Source organism: Stenella coeruleoalba (genome assembly GCF_951394435.1).
Source record: "Stenella coeruleoalba genome assembly, chromosome: 4".
Lineage (NCBI taxonomy): Eukaryota > Metazoa > Chordata > Mammalia > Artiodactyla > Delphinidae > Stenella > Stenella coeruleoalba.
The window spans coordinates 24,060,288-24,087,015 of NC_137149.1; the positions used below are offsets into that span (position 1 = coordinate 24,060,288).

The 26,728-nt window shown below is 36.6% G+C and overlaps 1 protein-coding gene across 2 annotated transcripts in view; it reads right to left on the minus strand.

Annotated features, from left to right (window-relative positions):
* LOC307185984 (uncharacterized protein) overlaps positions 1-1,822 on the minus strand; it is a 59,303-nt gene extending 57,481 nt beyond the window's left edge. For both annotated transcript variants that reach the window (XM_079920631.1, XM_079920630.1), the window contains exon 1: positions 1,240-1,822. In XM_079920631.1, coding sequence (XP_079776757.1) covers positions 1,240-1,662 — 423 coding nt within the window. In that variant the 5' untranslated portion in view covers positions 1,663-1,822. The remainder of the gene's footprint in view (positions 1-1,239) is intronic.
* Positions 1,823-26,728: the final 24,906 nt, after the last annotated feature.

Here is a 26,728-nt window from a genome sequence, read left to right on the forward strand (position 1 = left end):
TAAAAATGCATGTTTTATGTAGACTTTTGAGAAATCCTCTTAAAAGGTATTCTGCTCCAGTATGGCTTGCTAAGGGCAAAGAAAGGATGCTTAAGTGTTTGATCAGTTTCACTTGTCTCAGTATTTAAGTATTAGTATTTCAATGTAGATATTTCCAGGTTTTTAAAGTGCTTTCCTCAAAATCCTTCCAGATTGCATATGTTGCTATATTACAATTGTTTATAAAAGAAGTAAAACTTCAATCCTAACTAAATTTGAGATTCAAATAAGTTCCCAGTAAGAGGAACTAATTGAAAAAGATATTAAAATACATTATGTCGAGCAGGAATCCCTGATACGTTACACAATTCTAGTCCCTCAAGCAATGGAAGACTTAGCTTGTTTAACAAACCTACTGAAGAGGCAATAACAAGTTTCTGATGAAGATCAAAATTAAAAGGGGTTGCTCCCCACTTCTCAACGCTGGAATGCTGCAAAAAGAGACACAGATAACTCACAGTGATAAGAGGTGTTTGTTTTGTTCTGTATTTAATTTAAATGATTTCAACTAAGAGAACAAAACTAGTTACTTGGTCAACTTTGTCTCAGTAACTAAACTTAAGAGAAAAGTGTTTCATTTCTTTTAAAGTTAACATGTTTACGAGTCATTATTTTTGGATAGACACACTTACCTGAAGTTAAACTTCAAGCAGCTAATATCGGCACGTGAGAAAATTTTCAGCCAGGCAGGACAGAGCAGAGACCTGCACGATCCATCCCCACCTGTTTCCCTTTGGAAACAAACTTCACAAGCACGTACACTGGTAGAGGCCCCATAACCTCGCGGTAGCACGTTACTCAAATCAGCCACACAAGATCTAAGAACCTGGTGAGACTCAGCGCGCAAAACCCTAAAAAGCAAAACCCATCCGCGAGGGACTGGCTTTGATCCCACACCTGGAAGACAGATTCTAACTAACTTGATAACAAGATGCCGAAGCGCCACAGCGATCCTGTAATGCGCCTTTAAGAATATTTTAAGGATTTCTAATTAGATAGGAAGTTAACAAATATACATACAAAAATAACCTCAGCATACAAAAACTTTCAGGACAATGTTCTCAACCCCAAATACTCCAGGGAAGCATTTCCTCTTGGTCTAAATAAACTTATTTAAATAAGAGAGGAAAAGCTAGTTAAATAAAATGAGTGTCAGTTGCAGGACTCCTTCTTTTCGAACCGCGAGAAACTTGCCCTGACCGTGCGCGCCGCCTCTGGAGTCAACATTCCAAGTCGCCGAGGACCGCCCGGTCCCTGCTGGTTCCCTCGGGCTGCGAGCGTCTGCGGGGTCCTCCTTCCCGGGTCCTCGGCCTCCGCGGCTGCTCGCGGCGGCCCCGCCGTTCGGGCGGCTCTTGGGGGCGACGCGAGGGCGGCCCTACCCCTGGCGCTCCCTGGTTCCCTCCGCTGCGGCCGGTGGGCGCCTCTCCCGTCCGGGAGCGCAGGCGCGCCGCGGGTCTCGTGCGCTCGCTCCGACGCGCTCCGTGGCCTCAGGACCCGCCCGGCCGCGCCGCCGCCGTCGCCGCCCTCAGGCCGCCTCCCCGCTCCCGGCCCGCGCGCGCTGGCCCACACGGGGAAGGGGAGGAGGAGGAGGGGGCGGGAGTCGGGAGCCGGAGGCGCCTCCATCCACCTGCCTCGCACCCGGGTCGGCCCCACCGGTGGGCCTGCCCTCGGCCTGGGCGTGGCGTCCTGGGCGTCCCACTCTGGTCAGCCGGATCCGGGCAGGTTGCGGGCAAGTTGGTGGCGGTCGCTAAGGAACAACCCAGTCTCGCCGCCTGGGAAGTGGGTGCGAGTGTCTGAGGCGACGACGGAGGGCGGGTTTCGGAGCGATCCAAAGTTGATTATAGTCACACACAAGGACATCTACTCTCAGCTTCTTAGCACAGTGCGTGGGAATAGTCACCGTTACTCCAACGCTTCATGTAATGATAATAATTATTAGCACAGTATTACACTGTCATTTGGCCTCGGCATAATTTGCCCTTAATCACTGCCACCTGTCCGCTCTCACTGCCTTCCTGGAGTTTCTTTTCTTTCCTCATGCATACCCTCTGGACTGCCTGAGAGCTCTGCCAGCAATGGGACTGAGATTATGAGACTAGATCTACATATTCAGCTCAGCGCCGCTATCACATAGTAGGCTCAACGCTGGTTTCCTTGAACGAATGGATAAACCACTGGTGAAAGTCTTTCTATAAATGAGGCTCTTCCCTCCATTCTCCAGTTTCCCGAAGAGTCAGGTGTTCTAGGCTCTGGAAGACAAGTGGAAGGACTGCAAGTGAAAGAACATTTTTGGATCTAAGACATGAGGTTTGGCTGCCCCAAATTGGTGTTTTATTAAGGTATTCTTTCTTTTTTTTAATGCTCATTTTGATTCCAAATAACTCAGAAGGTATAAATATTTTAATAAATAGGAATCAATCTATGGTCATGCTTTCTTTTGATATTTGTAGGTTTGCTACTTAGCACTACCTTCCTTTTATGGAAACAGTACCTGGATTTTGCTTGGAAATAAGGAATCGTCCCCCACTCTCTGCACATGTGCTTCAAGTGATGCCAACTCCTGCTGTGACTCCAATGTGCATGACCCTGACCTGTTCAGTGGAAATATCTTGCTTTCCTGGTAATGGGGATTATTTCAGAGTTATTCATCTACTCCAAGTCAGGGCAATTAGATACAAAAACTTAGTTCTGGAACTTTGTGAACCCTATAAGTTAGAGTCACACAGAGATGTTTAAATCTTAGCCACTGCAGGTCTGTTACGCTAACGTTAGGGCACCAGGAGGGAAAAAAACCTGGGACCCTGTAACATGGATGCTGATATGTAGATGGTTGCTCCCGAGGATACTTGCTTTGTAAACCACCTGGACCCTCAGATCTTGGAAAGGTGCCCACCACCACCTGTTTCTAAATAAGAGATAGCACTTCTGTACTGGAAAATGCTGCAGAGTTTTTCCTCAAGTGAACATGTATCCCCCTCAGAAGTTTCACCCACCTACTCTTTTGGCTATTAGGCCCTTATCTAGGAATAGGTCCCACCATAACCTGATGGGGGACATGTTGCACTTGATATGAGAGGAAAGAGGAATTGAAAGGATCAGAACCTACAGGCAGAAGCCAGGTGAGTTTACCTGGTAGGAAGCTCTGCGGGTGCTCGATCAGGGTGGCCAAAACATTTAAGTCTGCTGGGGTGAATTTGAGGCCAGAACACCCACCAATAGATTGTGTTCCACCAGAGGGCCAGACAAAGCACTATTCAATGAAGGCCATCAGGAATGTACTGGTGAGAGGGACACTCAGCATCGCTAAGATGTTTATTGGAGATTCTCCTCTACAGACATGAGTTAAGAGCGGGAGAGGTGAACACAGAGCTGGGCTCATTGATATCCATGAAGATGATGGCCTGGCCAGGAGGCCAGGAGGTGGTATTTAATCACCAGAGGGCAGGAAGCTACAATTACCATAAAGACCCCCAAGGTCAGAGGGGCAGTCAAGAGAGGTTGACACACAGGAAGTTGAAACTGTGAATAGAACATGGTTCTTTTTTGGCCGCGTGGCATGCGGGATCTTAGTTCCCCAACCAGGGATCAAACCTGTGCTCCCTGCAGTAGAAGCACGGAGTCTCAACCACTGGACCACCAGGGAGGTCCCAAGAACATGGTTCTTAAGAACAGAAAATATCAACAGCCAGTATAGTGCTAAGTAACATCTACAACCAGAAAAAAGTAATAATAACTGAAAGAAGTCACTTAGATAAAAAGACATGATCCTCAATCTATTTCCCCGGAAGCTAACAGCTCAGAAACACTGTTATGGGTTTTCTTCTGGCACTCAGACCCAGGTCTCTGGATTCCCCACAGACTTGGAGGCCTGAACTTGGCGAGGGTCCGTATTTAGAAGGGTGTGGAGGAACAGGGCATTCTTCAAAACCATTGTAGCCAGCATGCCCTCTAGTTCAATTAGATACAAAGAAGCCTCATGAACTGAGCAGCACCCCCTAGCTTGGCTCATTTGTTCAGTTACCTCAATGAGAATATTACCATCACTCAGTAGGACTTATCTTACAAACTCTTAAACTCTGGTTGAGTCAAACTATTAGCTAAGAAAATGCGACCTCTGCTACTAGTAGAAAATCATCCATGACTATCAGAATTTCAAAAGTGGGAAGAATTCCCAATTTTGTCAAAACTTTGAAGAATGAATTCTAGTTTTGAGACTTAATTTCCGAGAAGATGCATAAAATTTCTTGGAAAAAAATTAACCTATTCATACCATTTATCATCATCTCTAGTCTCATCTAGACAGCATAAACTTCAAACAGAAACTTGACTTCGTGCAACATGCTGACTATTGCAACTTTGTTGAAAAAGTAAAAGATATAGAATGCGGGGAGGAAGAAAAATCTGTTCAAAAACAGATGGTATAGGCAAGATGATGTCCTGCATGTACAGCACCCTAGATGTTCAGTTTACTTTTTGTATAACTTCCCTGAACTTTGCAATTTTAGACAAGAATTATAAAGACCCCCAATGCTACATATTATATTGTTTCATTCACGTGGTCTTCTGGAAAAGGCAGAATTGTAGGAAAAGGAAATATATCAGGGCTTTCCAAGAGATGGGGGAAAGGGAATATTTCTATGCAAAGGGACATCAAAATGTAATTTGTAGGGTTATGGGACTATCCCATTATATTACTGTGTAGATGTGTCACTATTCTTTAGTCAAAACCCATAGAACTATACACTATAAACAGTGACTTACTGTATTCAAATTGAAAAAAAAATAATCAGGATGTAGGGAAGGCAGGATGGAATGCAGATTGTGACAAATCTAACCTTATTGCAAATATATGACATAAGCTCACAGAAGTGGGTGGGGAAGAAATGAGCTAAACTACTCAACTCTGGAAAAGTTTTCTCAGATCTTATAAGGCTAAAGTTTTCTCAGATCTTATAAGGCTAAAATCATAAAGAACTGTGAACGAAAATTGTACTCTAGTTGGAAAATTTGTCACAGGGCTACCATTTAGCAATTCTGATTCTACTTTATATGTATAGTATGTTTCAATTAATAGGTAAAAATATTATAGATGAGAGCCAGATTTCTCTTTTACAATAAGGTACAATAAAATAAGCAAGTTGGGAGTGCTGGAATAGACACGAATGTTCTGGATTAGAATCAGACATATCAATATGAATGTATGTTTATTTTTAATACATACAGAGATAGGTATACGTTTAAATATATGTGTGTATGTGAGCTAGTATACATATACATGGTGTCTAGCTCTGTTGACTGAGAGGGTCTAGAAGCAGTGATACCCCAGTGGTAAGGACACATACACATACCCAGATATTTCTTTCAAAATACCATTATTGAATAAAAAGAACCAGAGATCTTTGGGGAAATTGCTGATTCTAGTGCTGTTGGCAGGGGAAATAAAAGATATGCCTGAAACACCTTGTAGTGCCAGCAAGTACAGAAAGTACTGAAAGAAAGAAAGAAAAGAAGGATAGAAGGAAGGCAGGAAGAGAGGGAGGGAGACAGGGACAGTGGGAAAAGAGAAGGGAGGACACAAAGGGGTAGGTAGGGCAAAAGGACAACAGAGCCTACTGGGAGAGCCTCCAATGGCTAAACCAGAAACAATGTGAGGAAAAGAATAACAATAGTATTGGATAATGACAAAAAATAAAATAAACGTCCATGAGTCCCTACTAATATAAATGATTAAATAAATAAATACATAAATAAATAAGGGAGAAGAGATAAATCATCCTCACAGAAGAATTCTAATCAATAAATATAGAACAAATAAGGGAGCTAGAAAAGCATCGTTAGGACACCACAGTAATAATGGCTAAATGCAAGATCCAGTGATGAATGCTCAAATTAGTATGAAAATATTTCAGAAGCAAGATACATGCATAGCCTCACAGTATATTTCACAATATGAGGGTGTAATATCTTTCAAACTTTTAAATTTCTTCCAGCTATAATCATTCCAGCAGTCTTCAAATATCTTATCATTGGGGCAATATTTGTTTCATAAAACTTTCAAAATAGTTTATTAAATTAAACACATATAAACTGGAGTTATGTACAATAATAGTCTGTTTATGGTAAAGATATGTAGCCACAAAACATTACTTGTATATTTAGTGCACCACAGGTGACACAAAATATCAGAATAATTTAGTGCTATGTGATTTCTCTTGCTCCTGGCTTTTTTTTCTTTTTTTGCGGTACACGGGCCTCTTACTGTTGTGGCCTCTCCCTTTGCGGAGCACAGGCCCCGGACACGCAGGCTCAGTAGCCATGGCTCATGGACCCAGCCGCTCCACAGCATGTGGGATCTTCCCGGACTGGGGCACGAACCCGTGTCCCCTGCATCGGCAGGCGGACTCTCACCCACTGTGCCACCAGGGAAGCCCCGCTCCTGGCTTTTAAACTTGCTGTCAACAATAGCTTCCCATAAAAAGTATGCTAGTACTTACTATCTATCCTCGGAAAAAGATGTATAATGAAGATGAAGGAGTTGTTCTCACAAAGTTAGCCTATGGTCTGCAAAAAATACTACAATAATTATAGAATCAGGTTTTCTTTGAACAAGATTTTGGTACAGAAGAAAAGCACTTTATTTCTCGGCTTCCAATATAGGCAAAAAATTTTTCCATCACCTGATAAAATTCTTATTAAAATAATAAAGATTTAAAATCTGAATATAGAATATTCCTAACAATATTTCAAAGTATTCTTTTCACTGCTTAAATGTTGGCTTATAAAACAAATATTAAGAATACAAATAATTCTAGAGTTATTACAGTACCGAAAGTCAAAAGTAAACAGATGGGGGGATAATTATTTTTTAAAAGAATCATGGAATTTTTTACACAAACAATGCCGATTATTTGTAAGTACACAGGACAGGTTAAAGAATCAACATAGTTATGGTAGATTTTCCAAATACCCTTTTTAAAGTGCTAATCAATCTATGTGAGCTCTTTATCAGACATAGGACACTTTTTACAGTGTATCTACTTCTAGTTATCGTAATAGCTTCAAAACAAATCTCCAATGAGTATGCTATCCAAAAGCAAGAAGTATAGTAAAAGAAAAATAAGAAAGGCAAAAGGTACTTAATTTACAGTTCCAAATAAATTATCAAAGAATCTATTAATTTCTGATCTTTGACTGTATATGGAATTCAGAGAATATAATTTAAACTTTTCCCCCAGAGAAAATAAATGAATTTATCAATGCTGTTACATTATCTGATAAAAATATTACTCTTGATACATTTAGAACAGCTAGAGTGTGAAACAATTTTATTATGTTTACTCAGCCACATTGTATGCTACATTAGGCATTTACTGAGAGTACATTTTTTAATGTATTTTCTACCTTGTCATTGATTTTTCTAATTCCAATAACCATTGGAGTTTGCTCTTGATCATAGTTTAATATAAGTCAATACCCTGCTTTTGTCAAATAAATATCCCCTTTTGTTATTTAACTACTGTAATATTTCCTTTGGTTAACAAAAACACTGTCCAAGGTACTCCCATCCTAGTAGATATAATAAAAATGAAACAGCCACAAAAAGATTTATGCACTCTTGAGTATGCCCTTTATCTTATTAGATGGAGAAGAATTACAGTGCTCTGTCATGACACATTCATCCCCCTAGAATCAGTCTTTGGTGAGTCCCAGGGCTTGATCCACTGAAAATCTGTTTTAACATATTGTCACTGTTTATCAATGGTCTGATGTCTGAAATATAATTCATGATCTTAGTGGCCCTGGGGAAACTTCAGTTGGATTTGATTATGAATAGAATTCCGTAACTATAGGCTTCAACCTGCTGTTTATATTATTTATTCAAATGTTGTACCTATATACATCTTCCAATGACATATTTCATTTTCAAGTTTATGCTATATGTGTCTGAACTTCTCTAAATGTTTATTTCTCCTTGTGTATATAATTTTATATGGTAGATAATGAACTTGTTATTAATGAACTTTGTGTTAAGTACTTTAGAAATGAGAATGGCTTTTCAGAATCAGTAATAATAATAATCAGTAGAACAAAACAATAAAAAATAAATAGAATATTTGTCATATAAATTCACAGACATACTCTCCTGTGGTTTAATTAGAGAATCATAGTTTACTATTTTATCAAAAAGTGACAAAGCAAAAATTAAGTGTTTCTAAGAAGCAGAAGAAAGATTGTGATGCCGCACTTTTGTCTCCAAGACAATTTTGGGGTAAAGTTTGTTTCTTGATGCTTTGAAGTTTAGGGTTATGGGGGTCCTTTGAATTTCTCCTTTGTTCATGCTAAGGGTCACATGTAATGAAAGTTTAATAATGTGAATGCTGAAAGACTTATTTATTCCAAAATTTAAATAAAATATATTTCATTTCTAGAAAAGTATGCTGTGATTCATATTTATCTGTGATTCAAAACCTATCTTTGGACAAGAAAATATAAAACTGTTTTATAAACAAGGAAGAGTATAAGAGTGTATAGGATCCATTTATTTGAGTTAAAGAATGTTATATACCATTAACATAATTTGATAATGACTGGCTCAAAAAATGGTATTTGTAAACACAGAGAAAAAGATATAGACGCTTGGAATTTTTGCTGGATCAATAAATTCAGTTTAATTATTTTTACCAGCTTTGTAACAGAAAGGAAATTATTAATTACCTGTAGGCCAGTTAGCTAATTATTGTCCTCATTTAAAACACAGTGAAACACAAAAATGCATAAATTAACAAACTTGCTAAATATATGAATTATATAAATTAAAACACTTCAATTATTCTGATTTAAAGAGATTGTGAAAAGAAATTATAAATAATCCAAAAATTTTAACAGAAGAAACCTAAATACAATGCTTTTATATTCTGGAAATTTGGCTTCTTAATTGTTTAGAACAAACAGGAGATCAATTTTCTTATTTAATTATTGCATCCTTTCTCAAGTGAATAAATAAAATGTAACTAAATTTAAATTTATTTCAAGTTTAGGTAACTTTTATTGTTTTTATGAGATAAAAGTAATCCATAATCTTATTAGAAATATTGAATTATACATCATAATATGTGATACTTATAGAACTATATTAGAAATATTTCTAACAATATTAGAAACATTGTACATCCCATTATAGGGAGTATCCTATGAACATTTTGATGTAATTCATTCAGATATTTTTCCTATTTGTACACATTTTTTTAAATATAATTGAATGGTGCTATGCTAGGATATGTTGGTTATTTCCAATATTTTGCCATCATAAACTGTAATAAGCAAAATGCCATACTTGTGTATACAAATTTTTTCATATTTCTGATTATTTCCTTTGGATAGATTCCTAGGATTAGAATGGTGGCATTAAAGGAGATGAATAATTTAAAATGTTTGCTAAATAATTTAAAACTTGTTTTTGAGGTTAGTTCAACCAATTAATATTCAGAGAATGTTCATTTTACTTGTCCATACCATCTATGAATGCGATGACTTTAAATCATAGAACATTTTATGGGTGAAAAATGCCATTTAACTTGTATTTCTCTGAATATTATTGAAGATTAAAAATAATTAGCTTGTATTTTGTTTTCTATGGATTGCTTGTACATTAGTTTGTTTTATTCCTTTTGAGATTTTTCTTACAAATTTCACAAGTATTCTACATATTTTTATTATCAACCAATATTTTGCTATATTTTATTCTATTGATTTTATCTTAATATTGTTACTATTATTCTTATGTGCATTTGAATAAAGTAACAATTTTACCTTTTTAATGCTTTTTTGTAATTCATTTAAAGTTTATTATATGTACCCCATCCAAATGTTCCCTTATAATGTATACTGGTGCTCCTTAATTTTTTATTTCATGTTGTTTTAATCTATTTTGAATTAATTTTGATAGGTGATGGGAGATGAGACACTTTCCTGTTTGTATATTTCACCCCCAAAATGCCAATGATCTACATATAATTTATTGAAAATGCCACTCCTTTTCTACTGGCTTGTGATATTTCATTTATCATATGTGAAATGTTTATACATATTAGGGTCTGCTTCTGATTTGTCTGATATGAGTGTCTTTTCATGCATCCCTACAGCATTGTTTCACTTACCATGCCTTATAACAAGCTTGACTATCATATAGTAAAAAAAACTTTCCTATTTCATTTTTTTCAAAACAATTTTCATTTACTTTGCCTATTGTTTTTCCTGAAGAATGTTCATATTTTTCATAGTTATTCAAGTTCTAAAATAACCACTGTAATTTCTATTAGAATTCTATTAAATCTGTATATTATTTAGATATTGTAAATTTATATGCACTCAACATAGGAGCACCTCCATATAGAAGCAAATGATAACAGATATAAAAGGAGAAACTGACAATAACACAATAATAGTGGAGGACTTAAACACCACATTTACATCACTGGACAGATTGTCCATACAGAAAATCACTAAGGAAAAACAGACCTTAAATGGCAAGTTAGACCAGATGGACTTAATTGATATTTATAGAGCATTCCCTCCAAAAGTATCAGAATACACATTCTTTTAAAGCACACATAGAACATTCTCCAGGATAGATCACAAGCTGGGCCACAAAGTGAGCCTTGGTAAATTTAAGAAAATTGAAATCACATCAAGCATATTTTCTAATGCAAAAAACACAAACAGGTAGAGGCAAAACAATGTGCTTCTAAGCAACCAAGGAATCACTGGAGAAATCAAAGAGGAAATAAAAAAATACCTAGAGACAAATGAAAATGAAAACACTATGATCCAAAACCTATGGGATACAGCAAAAGCAGTTCTAAGAGGGAAGTCTGTAGCAATACAATCTTACCTCAGGAAACAAGAAAATCTCAAGTAAACAACCTAACCTTACACCTTACACCTAAAGCAACCAAAGAGAGAAGAACAAATAAAACCCTAGTAGAAGGAAAGAAATCATAAAGATCAGAGCAGAAATAAATGAAATAGAAGTGAAGAAAACAATAGAAGAGATCAATGAAACTAAAAGTTGGTTCTTTGAAAAGATAAACAAACTTAATAAACATTTAGTCAGACTTATGAAGAAAAATGGGAGAGGGCCTAAATCAATAAAATTAGAAATAAAAAAGGAGAAGTTAAAACCAACACCACAGAAATACAAAGGACCATAAGAGACTAAGCAACTACATGCCAATAAAATAGACAACCTAGAAGAAATGGACAAATTCTTAGAAAGGTATAATCTCCCAAGACTGAACTAGAAAGAAATAGAAAATATAAGTAGAACAATCACCAGTACTGAAATTGAAACTGTAATTTAAAAACTCCCAACATACAAAAGTCCAGGACAAGACGGCTTCACAGGCAAACTCTATCAAACATTTAGAGGACAGTTATACCCATCCTGAAACTATTCCAAAAATTACAGAGGAAGGAACAGTTCCAAACTGATTCTATGAGGCCACCATCACCCTGATACCAAAACCAGACAAAAATGCCACAAGAAAAGAAAATTATGGGCCAATATCACTGTTGAACATAGATGCAAAAATCATCAACAAAATACTAGAAAACTGAATCCAAAAATACATTAAAAGGATCATACCATGATCAAGTGGGATTTACCCTAGGGATGCAAGGATTTTTCAATATCTGCAAATCAATCAGTGTGATACACCATATTAACGAATTAAAGAATAAAAACCATATGATTATTTCAATAGATGCAGAAAAACCTTTTGATAAAATTCAATATCCATTTATGATAAAGACACTCCAGAAAGGCTCATAGAGGGAACTTACCTCAACATAATAAAGGCCATATATGAAAACCCACAGCTAACATCATACTCAATGGTGAAAAGCTGAAAGCATTTCCTCTAAGATCAGGAACAAGAAAAGGATGTCCACTTTCACCACTTTTATTGAACATAGTTTTAGAAGTCCTAACCATGGCAATCGGAGGATAAAAAGAAATAAAATGAACCCAAAATGGAAAAAAAGAAGTATAACTGTCACTATTTGTAGACGCTGTGATACTATACATAGAAAATTCTAAAGATGCTACCAGAAAACTACTAGAGCTCATCAATGAATTCAGTAAATTTGAAGGATACAAAATGAATACACAGAAATCTATTGCATTTCTATACACAAACAATGAAAGATTAGAAAGAGAAATTTAGGAAACAATCCAATTTAGCATTCCATCAAAAAGAATAAAATACTTAGGAATAAACCTACCTAAGGAGGCAAAAGACCTGTCCTCCGAAAACTATAAAATGCTAATGAAAGAAATTGAAGATGACAATAACAGATGGAAAGATATACCATGTTCTTAGACTGGAAGAATCAGTAATGTTCAAAATGACTATACTACCCAAGGCAATCTACAGATTCAGTGCAATCCCTATCAAATTACCAATGGCATTTTTCACAGAACTAGAACAAAAAATTTAAAATTTGTATGGAAACACGAAAACCCTGAATAGCCAAAGCAATTTTGAGAAAGAAAAACGGAGCTGGAGGAATCAGGCTCCCTGACTTCAGACTATACCACAAAGCTGCAACAGTATGGTAGTGTCACAAAAACAAACATATAGATAGATCAATGGAACAGGATAGAAAGCCCAGAAATAAACCCATGCACTTATGGTCAATTAATCTATGACAAAGGAGGCCAGAATATACAATGGAGAAAAGACAGTCTCTTCAACAAGTGATGCTGGGAAAACTGGACAGCTACATGTAAAAGAATGAAATTAGAACATTCTCTAACACCATACACAAAAATAAACTCAAAATGGCTTAAAGACCTAAATGTAAAACCAGATACTTTTAAAACTCCTAGAGTAAAACACACTCTTTGACATAAATTGCAGCAACACTCTTTGACATAAACTGAACACTCTTTGACATAAATTGCAGCAATATTTTTTTGGATCTGTCTCGTAGAGTAATGGAAATTAAAACAAAAACAAACAAATGCGACCTAATTGAACTTAAAACTTTTGCACATCAAAGAAAACCATAGAGAAAACAAAAAGACAACTAACAGAATGGGAGAAAATATTTACAAATGATGTGACCAACTAGGTATTAATTTCCAAAATATACGAACAGCTCAGACAGCTCAGTGTCAAAAAAACAAATCAAAAAACAATTAAAAAATTGGCAGATGATCTAAATAGACATTTCTCCAAAGAAGACATACAGATGGCCAAAGGACACATGAAAAGATGCTCAACATCACTAATTATTAGAGAAATGCAACTCAACAATGAGCTATCATCTCACTCTGGTCAGAATGGCCATCATCAAAAAGTCTACAAAGAACAAATGCTGGAGAGGGTGTGGAGAAAAAGGAACTTTCCTACACTCTTGTTGGGAATGTAAATTGGCTCAGCCACTGTGGAGAACAGTATGAAAAAAATAGAGCTACCATATGACTCTGCAATACTACTTCTGGGCATATATCCAGAGAAAACCATAATTTGAAAAGATACATGCACCCCAATGTTCACTGAAGAACTATTTACAATAGCCAAGACATGGAAGAAACCTACATGTCCATTGACAGATGAATGGATAAAGAAGATATGGTATATTTATACCATGGAATATTACTCAGCCATAAAAAAGAATGAAATAATGCCATTTGCAGAAACATGGGTGGACCTACAGATTATCATACTAAGTGAAGTAAGCCAGACAGAGAAAGAAAAATAACATGAGATCGCTTATATGTGGAATCTAAAAAAAATGATACAGATAAAACTACTTACAAAACAGAAAAAGACTGACAGACATAGAAATCAAACTTATTACCAAAGGGGAAAGGCAGGGGGAGGGATAAATTAGGAGTTTGGGATTGACATAATATATACACTACTATATATAAAATAGATAACCAATAAGGACTTACTATACAGCACAGGGAACTATACTCAATATTTTGTAATAATCTATAACAGAAAAGAATCTAAAAGAGGATATATATATTCAGTGATATATAAATATATATCGGGTTGGCCAAAAAGTTCGTTTGGGTTTTCCTTAACAGCTATGGAAAAACCTGAATGAACTTTTTGGCCAACCTAGTATAACAGAATCGCTGTGCTGTACACCTAAAACTAACACAATATTGTAAAACAACTATAACAACTAAAGGAGCTATACCTCTAGATTTTCATGAAAATTTTTCTTTGGTGTTGGAATTTTTTTAAAATTAACACCATGGGCAAAACAATATCACTTTTTTCATGTCTTATGATCTGAATGTGTTCCCCCAAAATTCCTATGTTGGACCCTAATCCCCAAGAGTGATAGTATTAGGAGGTGGGGCCCTCGGGAGGTGATTAGATCATGAGGGCAAAGCCCTAATGAACAGGATTAGTGTTCTTATAAAAGAGACCTCACTGAGATCCCTCATCCCTTCAACCATGTGAGGATAGAAGAAGTCAGCAACGTCCCTCACTCAACCATGCTTGAACCCTGATCTAGAACTTCCAGCCTCCACAAATGTGAGATATAAATTTCTGTTGTTTTTAAGCTACCCAGTCTGGGTATTTTGTTGTAGAAGCTCTAACATACTATAAGATCCATCATATCTGGCTTATGATCTTTGGTTCTAGATTAAATGTTTTTATTTTGGAATATTGGAAATTAATAAATAAGGCTTATGAAGTGAGGCTAAGATCCAAGAAGCTAAGATCTAAGAGCTAAGATCACAGAGTTGAGTGGTCGCAGAGCCACAATGGTACTCAAAGCTTCTGGACTGTCATTCCTACACAATATATTTGTCTATTAATTAAGAACTCTTTATTATGCCAAGTTTAGAAAGCAAATGAAGTTTTAATTTTTACATGAGTATTATAATAAGGAACCTTTTAAGATCCCTTAACATTTAGGTGTACAGAACATAAAGTTTATTGCCTTTTCTTTGAGCAAGTGCTAATTCTACTACTAGGCTTCTAAAACTCCTTTTTTAATGCAATCTCCTAAACCCCACTTGCTTCCTAAAGTTTCAACAACAACAAAATGTGACTTATTCTGCCAATATTAAAGCAAATGACTTCTTTAAATTAAAGTTAATTAAATTTTGCCCAATTGATTTGCATCTTGCATAAAAATGTGGAAACACTGTCATCATTCAACACTCCAATGGCATTGGCATTTGAGACATAATTTAGTTAAAGAGAGCTTTTTATTCTGCCTTGTTCATTTTTCAAATGTCTCCTCCAAACAGTGGGTTTCAGTGTGACGACCTCCGTGTTTCTTGAAGTTCTCAGAATAATGAATGATTTGCAATATCATTTATATTTTAAATTTTCTTATGAATAATTGTTCATATTCTTCATACTAATTCCAAGACACCACTTGCATTCTAAATTCCATCTCAATGTTATCTTTTTCTTTTAATTTCTCACTCCCTTTTCTCGTTAACTTAACTGCCCCTAACTTTGCCAATCAACTCAATGGCACTTTAATTTACAATAAGATTTCACATTCGACACACAACTATCATAAATGAAATATGCTAAAAAAGTAAATACCTCATTTCTTTGTAGGCTGTCTACTCACCCTTCCTTCTTTCTGTCTTTCTCTTCCTCAATCTAGTCTGTTTTCTTATCTTCAATAATTAAAGCATTGCTTTGATTAAATCATTCTACTAAAATTCTAATGATCTTAATTCACTAAAGTGCTATACATAAATCCTTTATCCTTGTATTCTTTAAATTTTGTAATGTTTGTTAAATTTTGCCCAACTTAACTTTAATATTAATTTAAAATATTTATAAAAATATTTTCCTATTTTAATTCTCTTTTCTATTTAAATTGATCATCTCTAGATATTAGACTAATTTGTTCATTGTCTCTCAAACCTTACTGTCCAAGTCAGTCCTTTGGGTATTTGTTCCCCAACATAGACTTTCCAGCACATCCTTTTCTCACAAATTGCAGGATAATTTGTTGAGACATTGCTTACATTTTGCTGTGCTTTTAATTTCCCCTCACTATTCTAAGCTGGTTTCCAAGCATGTAGAATCTTGACTAAGGAAAATTTTATTTTCCCAGAGGGAAAGAAGAAACTTGTCATAGAACAGGTTTTCCTAGCTTTGTTTTTTTCCAGAAGGCAAAACACCTTGAGAGGGATTTTTATTTATTAAGGGAAGTAAAGGGAGAACAGGGTGGGTGGGGAGAGAAAAAGAAAGGAAGCCCATGAGTGGGAGGGAAAGGAGATTAGCAGGTAACAAGAATATAGGTGAGCACTACTAACTCCCTAGAGGGGCCCAGGATAGGTGGCCACACAGCAGAGGGTAATGAGCTGATTTCTGGAAACCTCAAAGAGGAGACAACTTAGGTAATAGGGTTTCACCAGAAGCAAAGATTCTTCTATGCAAACTTGACACAGAAGCAGTAATTGCCTGGAGCTGATGGACTGCATTGACGTGAATAACATAATTAATTATACATTTTTTGCACATCTAATGTGTAAAGTAAGATCCCCCCACTACAACCATCCATCCTCTGAGACTCAGTTCAAATTCTACATTGTTGTAAAATGTTTTTTTCTGAAATACTCACAGTTCAAATAATTTCTTTACTTCTGAATTGACTGTACCTTTTGTTTGTACTTTACCATGGACTTCCCATCTTATCCCTTTCATTTTATACACAGATTATTTATAATTTCTAGCATGTATGGTATTTATAATTTGATGTTTTATATCCTTTCTCTACTAGATTAAAGTATAAGCTGCTTCTAAAGCAGGTACTATGATTTATAGTCTTAGTAGCCTTCAAAATTCCTATTGCTGTGCCTCACATCGAGAAAACACAATTAATATTGATTCAATTTCATTTATTCCTATTTAATTTTGGGCCCTGATGGCCATACATTTCCCCATTTCTCCTTTGACATTTAAAGTATAAATATGTATATTTCAGAAAAGATTTTTGTCTAATACCTTTCCAATGCAATCAGATTACTTGAGTTTCATAAGAGAGAGTTCAGCCTTCAAATAATAATTATGACTTCAACAAACCCAATAAGATTTCAGTCTTTTCCTGAGATAAATGACAAGTGAAAAGAGTGTTTTTTTTTTCTAATCCCTCAGTGTCTCAGGTGCATCAGGATTGCTTCCTCGTGTTTAGCAGTGTTGCTAAGCTAACCTTGGCAGTTTCTGACTTTCACAATTTAGTTTGTTTTATCAGAAGTGAACGCTGAGTCAGCGTGAGATGTGTTACCATCTGGTCCACAAATAAATCCTCTGAGACTCAGTAGATGTTCTTACAGGGACGCTCTGTTCCACTTGATTCAGTTTTCTTGGTGTTCAAAATTATTATTTTATTGGAATTGAAAATAAACACGGGCTTAGGAAAAATTAAATAACAAATTTTGCTGTCATTTTTCAAAGAAAACTCAATTAGTTCTCCATTTGGGGACAAAGGAGCATGCTGATTTCTTCTGTCTGAATAGAAAGAATGACTGACTTAAGCAAAAATGAAACTCCTATACTCTGGTTTCTCTTCAGAACGCATAAATCTTTCGCCTTTTACTAAAGATTTCCGTGGAGAGAAACAATTAAAAAAAAAATGAAACTCCTGATGTTAATGAAACTTTTCTTCAGTTCACAGCATCCTTTGCTCAGAAGAGCATTGAATAACTCCCATGAATTCTCTAAGGATTTATTCTTTTGGAAAACTGTCAGATTTCTGGCATGATCTTTGACTTTAGATGGATATTTCCTGTTTAAATCAGTGAAAGTAAAGAGATACAATTGAATAATTCATTCTTTTCTAACTATACTGACAAAATAGAACTTTATGAATCAAGTCATAAAAACAAGGGCCCTTATATATTCTTGCCATATTATATGTTTACTCTTACATAAAAGCAAGTATATTTTCCAGATCCTAATGTACAATCCAATTACAAACACAAATCAATTGCTGCATATTCAGTGGATGCTTGTGATTTACTGACTTCCTTTAATTCCTCCTCCTGGATGTTCAATCTACATAGCTGGGTGCTTCAGACCTCTGTTATTAGGATGGTAATCTCCCCAGGCTCTGCAATAAGTCAGGTACTGACTTCAGCACTCAGGTGTTCTTTCTGCCAGGCTTGCTGTGTCCCACAGCAGGGAAGAAGGCTTTTGTCTTGTTTCTAAGAATAGTTTTGTCTTTGAGTGCCATGATTATACTAAGTGCTTTCTGCCCTCATAATTTGCCTGGTTCTTTCCTTTCGTTTTTTGGTTCTCCTGTAATGCCAAACATTGACCACTGAGCTCCATTCATGTTCACTGGACTTCCCTTCTCCCCAGATCTCTGCCCCCTGTTTTTGGAACTATATTTGAAAATAACTCAAAGGAAACAGTGTAATGTTGAAGTACACCACAGACGTTGGCTCTAGCTGGAATCCGTTCAGAAACTCAACATTATAGCTCCAGTAAGTATCATGTGCAACGTGCCCTCATAATTTATTTAGGCCTCCACCAAAGTCAATCATCTTCTTTGGATAGTGCGTTACCCATAAGAGGCTGAGTCAGCATCCTAAGCATTGCTACTTCCTCAGTGGGGGAGTTTTGTTCTCAGGCCTGGGCTTTTCCCATCTGTGGTGAACTGCTATGTTATCTACCCAGCTGGGTCATGGGATTTAAAAAGCTTTACATATCCATGGTCATGCAGCTTGGCAGCTTGGTGTGGGATGCATCACTATTGACTATTGACTATGGGAAATGGGTGTTTGAAGGGTGGATAGTGTTACAGCATGAATCTGCGAGTAGAGAAAAAAAGGACTCTATTTAGTTTTGTTGAGTTGGACAGCATGTTTGCTATAAATGAAACTGATGCACTTTGAGGCCTAGAGGGCTTTCTTAGGTTCATTGACTGAAGTTCCATTCAATAATGTTCTACGTTAGGATACCCTGCACCAGGGCCCTCTTCTCTCCCCTTGATTAGTGAGGAGTTATTCTTTGTGTAAAAATCACAGAGAAATAATATGAATTGATAAAGATAATAGGTGAAGTTATGGAGGACTGAAATTCTACTTTAATTGGAGGCAAACAAAAACTAAACAAAACTGTCCTCCCCACTGTGTTGCATCTCAAGTCCCAAGTTTTCTGTCCAGGTTCCTTTTTTTCTCTACCTGTCAGAGTCTTCTGTCACTTCGCTTGCTTTATTAATTGTATCCACTTTTACTGAGGTAACATTGGTTTACAACACTATATGAACTTCACGTGTACAACATTACATTTCTACTTCTGAATACCCTATAGTGTGCTTGCCATGAAAAATTTAGTTTCCATGCATCACCATACAGTTGACACCCTTTACCCATTTGTCCTCCCTCCACCACTCCACCTTGGTAACAACTACATTGTTCTCTGTATCTTCGTGTTTGTTTTCATTTGGTTTGTTCATTTATTTGAGTTTGTGTTTGTTTTCCATAGTCCACATATGAGAAATCATAAAGTATCTGTCTTTCTCCATCTGACTTATTTCACTTAGCATAATACCCTCAAGGTCCATCCATGCCATAAACAAAGATGAGATCTTGCTATCTAGCATTTTTGTTATAAATACTAGGAGAAGTGAGGTAGACTGTGTATACTCTACCTTGTTCAGGACCAGAAGAGCAGTCATGTTTATAAGGGTATAAACATGAGAGGAAAAAATGCCTTCTGAAACTCCACTCCGTCTCCTCAACAGAGTAAGACCATCACATAACGTTCAGTTTCTACTTCCTAGCGTATGGCTCAGAAATTGCCTCCAGATTGTCAGGTGGGGCAAATGTGGCCCTCAATTCTTCGCTTTAGTTTTCTCAGTTATCACAGTCCTTTCTTCCTGTTGACAAAGCATGAAATCTCTTTTTCATATATTTGCCAGTTTTTCTAGTTTGTTTTATTGCAATAGGAAGGTAATTCCCTACAGTTAATTCTTCATAGATAAAAGCAGGGACGCCCTAACTCGTGTCATTTTAATGAAACCTTATTTGCCAATCCCTGACTCATAAATACCAGCTTTCATTTTCACAGACCCTTTCCGTGAAGATGGGCCTTTCTTTGATTCTGTCATAGGAAGCAGTAGGAGGGGAGATGCAGATGTTTTCAGTCTGTACTTAATTAAGCATTGCCAGTTCTTGAGGGTGGCTTTTGACAACCACAGAGCTACTGCACCACTTCAGTTTTACCATATGCACCATTGTTCCTCTGAATACACTTTCTTAGATTTATGACATTTTTGAGCAAGCAGGTTAGCACATAATGTCTTGTAAATCTGGGATTATACTTCAGTGAAAGAGAAAATTTTAGCAGATGACAAACTTTTACAGTTCCTGTTCATGGTGTGTTTAGTAGAAAAACAATTAAATTCTACAGAAAATTCCTTTATCTCACTCTACTTTCTTTAATCCCAGCCCACATAAAATTTAACTAAATCCATCAGCTACAGGTAGAAAAAGTTTTCTTTCTGCATTATCATTATTCTTTTACTTTCTTGGGAAAGTTGCAGACTATTTCTGTAGGTACCACTTCCACCTATCTTAACATGGTGTTTTTCATAGCCTGATTTTGTATGTTTAAATGGAAATGAAAATCTTTTTTAGGACAGTACATGGTTAGATATATATAAATGAATTTTCCTTGTGCTTGTGAATATGATAGTACAGATGAGTCTATAGCAACAAATTTTCACACTAAACTAGGAGAGGGGCTCAATTAATTTCTGTATCAAAATCGGTACAGACACGCTTAATGCATTATTCTGCTTTCAGTCACCACACTCAATCTAATTTATAATGTTTCTGCAGTACAGTGTAAAAGAAACAACATGGACTCTTAAAATAAACATACTCTGGTTTACTCTCTGGCTCAGTAAAACATCTCTCAAGTGAGCAAGCATGTATACACACACAAATACACACACACACGTCATATAGAGAGAGCTATATGTGAAAGTTTAGTTATGAAAATTAAGTGAGATAGTATATTAAAGTAAAACATATTAAAGTACCTATTATACAGAGCACATTGTAATTCTCATGCCTGATAGCTAATATTATGAATATTATTTTACTTTATAAACCTTTAAAGTAAAAAATATAACCATTCTGATAATTCTAGATACTGAAAATTTCACATAATTCTGCATTTATCAAGATGAACCGAGATATTAATGAAAATCCTAAATTTAATTGGCCTTCTTTCCAATGCTGTAAATGGGCTCCTGCTTCTACCCTCTTTTGTTTTCTGGCTCCAGTGCCACATTTTCCCAGCAGAGGCGAGCACTGGAGCACACAGTTTTTCATATATTACCTGAATCCTGCAAGTACTTATCAAACGACTCTGAAGATTATAATAAATAGATGTTGAGATCCTGTATAGGAATGGATAATCTGGGGTTTAATTCTATTAAATGGAAGGGGACCTCATTTGTCTTAAATATCTTTCATATGTTAGGGCCTTTACATAGATGATCTAATTTACTTTTCTATAAAGCAGTGAGAGGGAGGTTGTTTTCCCACTTTCTAGACTGGGAAACCAGCTAAGAGGTGAAATTACTTATTTAAGGTCACACAAGCAGTGTGACTTAAGGGCTTGCTTATATTTGGAAGTATTACAATGTTGCATAGACTATATAATTCTTACCATCGCCTCTCCATTACCAAATGAAATTTTTTAAAAAAATCTTTATTGGAGTATAATTGCTTTACAATGGTGTGTTAGTTTCCGCTTTATAACACAGTGAATCAGTTATACATATACATATGTCCCCATATCTCTTCCCTCTTGCATCTTCCTCCCTCCCTCCCTATACCACCCCTCTAGGTGGTCACAAAGCACCGAGCTGATCTCCCTGTGCTATGCGGCTGCTTCCCACTAGCTATCTATTTTACATTTGTAGTGTATATATGTCCATGCCACTCTCTCACTTTGTCCCAGCTTACCCTTCCCCCTCTCCATGTCCTCAAGTCCATTCTCTATTAGGTCTGCATCTTTATTCCTGTCTTACCACTAGGTTCTTCACGACCATTTTTTTTAGATTCCATATATATGTATTAGCATACAGTATTTATTTTTCTCTTTCTGACTTACTTCACTCTGTATGACAGTCTCTAGGTCCACCTACCTCACTACAAATAACTCAATTTCATTCCTTTTTATGGCGGAGTAATATTCCATTGCATATATGTGCCACATCTTCTTTATCCATTGATCTATCAATGGACACTTAGGGTGCTTCCATGTCCTGGCTATTGTAAATAGAGTTGCAATGAACATTGTGGTACATGACTCTTTTTGAATTATGGTTTTCTCCAGATATATGCCCAGGAGTGGGATTCCTGCATCATATGGTGGCTCTATTTTTAGTTTTTTAAGGAACCTCCATACTGTTCTCCATAGTGGCCGTATCAATTTACATTCCCACCAACAGTGCAAGAGGGTTCCCTTTTCTCCACACCCTCTCCAGCCTTTATTGTTTGTGGACTCTTTTGATGATGGCCATTCTGACCAGTGTGAGATGATATCTCATTGAAAATATTTTAATTGTATTCCTGTAAAGCTTAAAAGTTCTTGATGTATGATCAATATAGATCTTTGCTTTACTTAGGGGCAAGATTCTTACCATCAGCTTAAACCCTGAAGGAGCATTTTCCTCCTTTCCATAGATTTAATAGCAAACTTTTCCCCCAGATGTCCCTTTGTAGTGATACACAGGCTCGGTATTTTCTGTAGATAACACAACACACGATCAAAATGTGCGGAAGGGAAAGAAACGGCGTGTGAGCATCTTCCGTTTTCCGCAGGCAGCGCGTTGCCAGCTATTCGTTTGCTTCACTGCGGGCTTGACAGGCATTCCGCTCCCTGACGGCGAAGACAACGGGCCTCGGCAGCGGCTGCAAAAGCAGCTTCGGGTGATTAAATCTCAGGCTTCTGTCAGGAAACTGCCTGTGATGTCTTTTATCACAACTACTTACGACTCATTACAAGCCTCCTTTCTTCTCTGCCGACTCGGCTCTGGCATCGCGAAGAAAAAGTGCTCACACTGCAGTCTTGCTTTCAGATCCCTTACCTTCATACTTATGAATTAAAACATGTTGATATAGTACCCATGAACAAAAAAGCAGAAAATGGAGAAAATGTATTTCTGAAAACATTAAAGATTGCACATGACTTTTAATGTAAATATATATTCTTGTGTATGCTTTTAAACATATGAAATTGCACTACACTGTTTTCACTGATATTTTCTAACAACTAATTTACTTCAAATAGCGTCTTAGCATCTTATCGCTGTGGGTTGTGCAGTCTAAGTAAAAGGGTGTAGAATTTCTTAAGTTTACAATCTAATTTACACAAGCACGGGCAAACAAAAAAAAAGAGTGCATTCAGACGGGTTGTTTGGGTGAAGATGGTTTATTATGAAAGAAGTGAAGACTACATAATACTCAGGTATGTTAGTTCAAGGAGGAAGCTATTCCAGGCCTGAGGCGTCATGATTCTAGATAAAGAAATGCAAATAAATCAGAACTGGCTACATGAATATAAAAATAAAGGAGAAGCACTAGGTCACATACATATTAACATGCTTCTCCCATCTACTCTTTTTCACTTTGTCCCCTTATCGGCCTTATTTCCATTGATGAGTGGATGTATGCTTCTTCTCAGATGAAGTACTTCAAGAACGTTAATAGAGGCAATGTAAAGTTACTCTGGGAAAAGAAGCTTGTCCATCTTACTAGAGTCTATTAAAAATTAATGTGTGCTCACACCTACACCTCCAGAACCAATGCTAGAAAAATTGTGGCTACTAATCAATCATTTGACCAGGAAGGACCATGCTTCTTCTAATATCTTACATAAAATTTTGCCATTTCAAACTATTTATTATGGGGCTTCCCTAGTGGCACAGTGGTTGAGAGTCTGCCTGCCGATGCAGGGGACACGGGTTCGTGCCCTGGTCTGGGAAGATCCCACATGCCGCGGAGTGCCTGGGCCCGTGAGCCATGGCCGCTGAGCCTGCGCGTCCAGAGCCTGTGCTCCGCAACGGGAGAGGCCACAACAGTGAGAGGCCCGCGTACCGCAAAAACAAAAACAGAAACAAAAACAAACTATTTATTATGAGCAAATAAACTCATCATTTATAATGCTGATACCTTGGGGGCAGGTTACAAGTCAGTTTCTCACAATTCAGCACTGACCAACAGATTGCTATTTTCTTAAGGAGGTAGATAAATTCAATTGAGATAAATGTGCTTTAGTTGTATATTAAAGATGTTTTAGTTGAGCTTGCTATACAGGGACTGAAATATACCATATTGAGAATCTCTGAACAGCTGCAAAGCAGGATGAGAATCCTGGATACATGGCAGATGCATGTCAAAGGATGAGCAGCAAAACTGCCCACCTTTATGGGTCTGAATCACGCTGTCCAGTACATGGATATATAAACATACCTGAAAATTTATCATAAAGCCATAAAATAATATGGAGCCAAAAAAGTACTTGGCGGGAAATGGGTGATGAGACAATAAGGTAGGAAACTTGTGAAATGTGTAGAAAGAATGGGAATATAGGAGGATATTATAAAAGTGGATGGGGAATACTATAAAAGTGAATCTCTAGGGAGAAGATATTTAGAATTGCTGACACTTTTCGAGTAACAATTTCCCACTCCAAAATAGCCCTCTCAAGACACCTTCAAAATATTTAGAATCCTGTTTTTAATTCTTTTGAGAAACTGACTAAAGGAGTAGTTAGTAACTTAAGTAACAACCCAAACCTCATTTCAGCTAGTAAATTAGTATGCCTAAATTATCCAACAAACTTCCCGACTTCAAAGTCCATATTTTTTCACCTCTGTACTACTCACACTTTGAGCAGCCTAATCTAGAAAACTGGTGGAAACATCCTATTAGCTGAATATTCTTGTATACGTGTCATGAAATATATATTTTATAAATTCTTATCTAATTAAATAGCATCTCTCTAATAAAAATATAATAAAATGTAATTAGCCTATGTTAATTTTCATTAAGGTTGGCAATGCACATGAAAAGTCTTTCGTATTTGTAAAGCATCATACAAAAGAAAGGTTTTGTTCTGATCTTCAGTGGGCAGTTGTCATAGTCTTTGAGCTGAAAATACAAAGTCGACATATTCAACATAAACTTAACATAAACAACATAAAATAGTCATTTACTATCTATTACTATTACTATCTACTGTCTATTAACAGTGAGTTATTTTATAATTAGTAACTGGAGGGCTGATGTTAAAGCACGGTGTGGTAGTAGTGAAAAGGGCATTGCACTGTGATTTAAGAGAAGTAAGTTCTAGTCCTGGGTTTTTCATGTGTTACTCAGGGAAAGTTACTCTTTGAAACCCACATTCATCATTTCTGTAAATAGCGATGCAAAGATTTGATGAACTGCATGTATGTAACCAGGACACTAAACAAGCATGATTCACAGAGTATAATCAAAACAAAATTTGAGTTTTTTGTTTTTCACTTTCCTAAGTAAATGTATTCAACAGAGGAAGGTATTTTCCATATCTATCAGGGCTCTGACAACCCATGTCAGATTGCTTCCCATGTAGAATCACTCACTCAGGCTCCAACACCTTGTATTAAGCTGTCTTTTAGATAGGATGCCCATCATGCTTCATTTAGGCTTCAATATCTCATGCTGGACAGCTGTCCCACACAGACACTTTCTACAATACGCATACGATTGACTCATTCTACCTGCCGCTTCTTACTACGTCTGCATCCTCGTCACCCTGCAGGCTTGACTACTTACTTAAACTGGTCCACTCTCCCATGTCGATCCCTCATCAACTGGCTCACGCTCCCACATCTCAAGTCATGTTGCCACACAGGTTTTTTCTTTATGTTCTTCAGATTGGATTATTTCAATAGATCTGCCTCGAATTTCAGCTTTCTTCTGCTCTCTCTGATCTAAGCCTATCTTGTAAACTTTTATTTCACTTTTTGTATGTTTTAGTTTTAGAGTTCCATTTTTGTTTTGTTTTGCTCTCTGTGTTTTATAGATTCCCCATTAAGTCAATTTTATTATCATATTTTCCTTTGGTCACTATATACATAAGGTTAACCTCAGGTTCGTAGTCTCTCAACTACTTTTAATTATTGGCGACTTTTCCCCATTCCTTTGCATAACTGGAAGTGTTTACTTTTCTAGCTTCTCTTATCTTCCTCTTAATTGTACTGATCTTTGTTTAGTAATTAAATAATTTATTGAACTCAAAAACCAAAACAGTCATTGTGCAGCAGCTCTAAATATTCACTTCTTTCAGACTACTGCTGTGGCTTTTTACTGAGAACCTTGAAGTTTTCCTTATGTATGTACAGTTTAGGTGTAATCTAAGGATATGGGCAGGGCTTGTATGTATATTTGTGGGCTCCTTCTGCTATAGCTCCTTCCTTTATGGGATTTCTCTTCTCAACTCCCTGCCACTCTGGTTGCCTTCTAACTCCATCTTCTGACAACTCAAGCCAAAGTCTGAGGTTTTTTGCTTAAGTTATATGTGCACTGAGCAACATGGACTGTGGAGCGCCCTCTGAAGGTGTCATGTATTAGTAGATCTCACTCAGTGCAGTTCCCTTCTGTCAAGGGTCTAATACC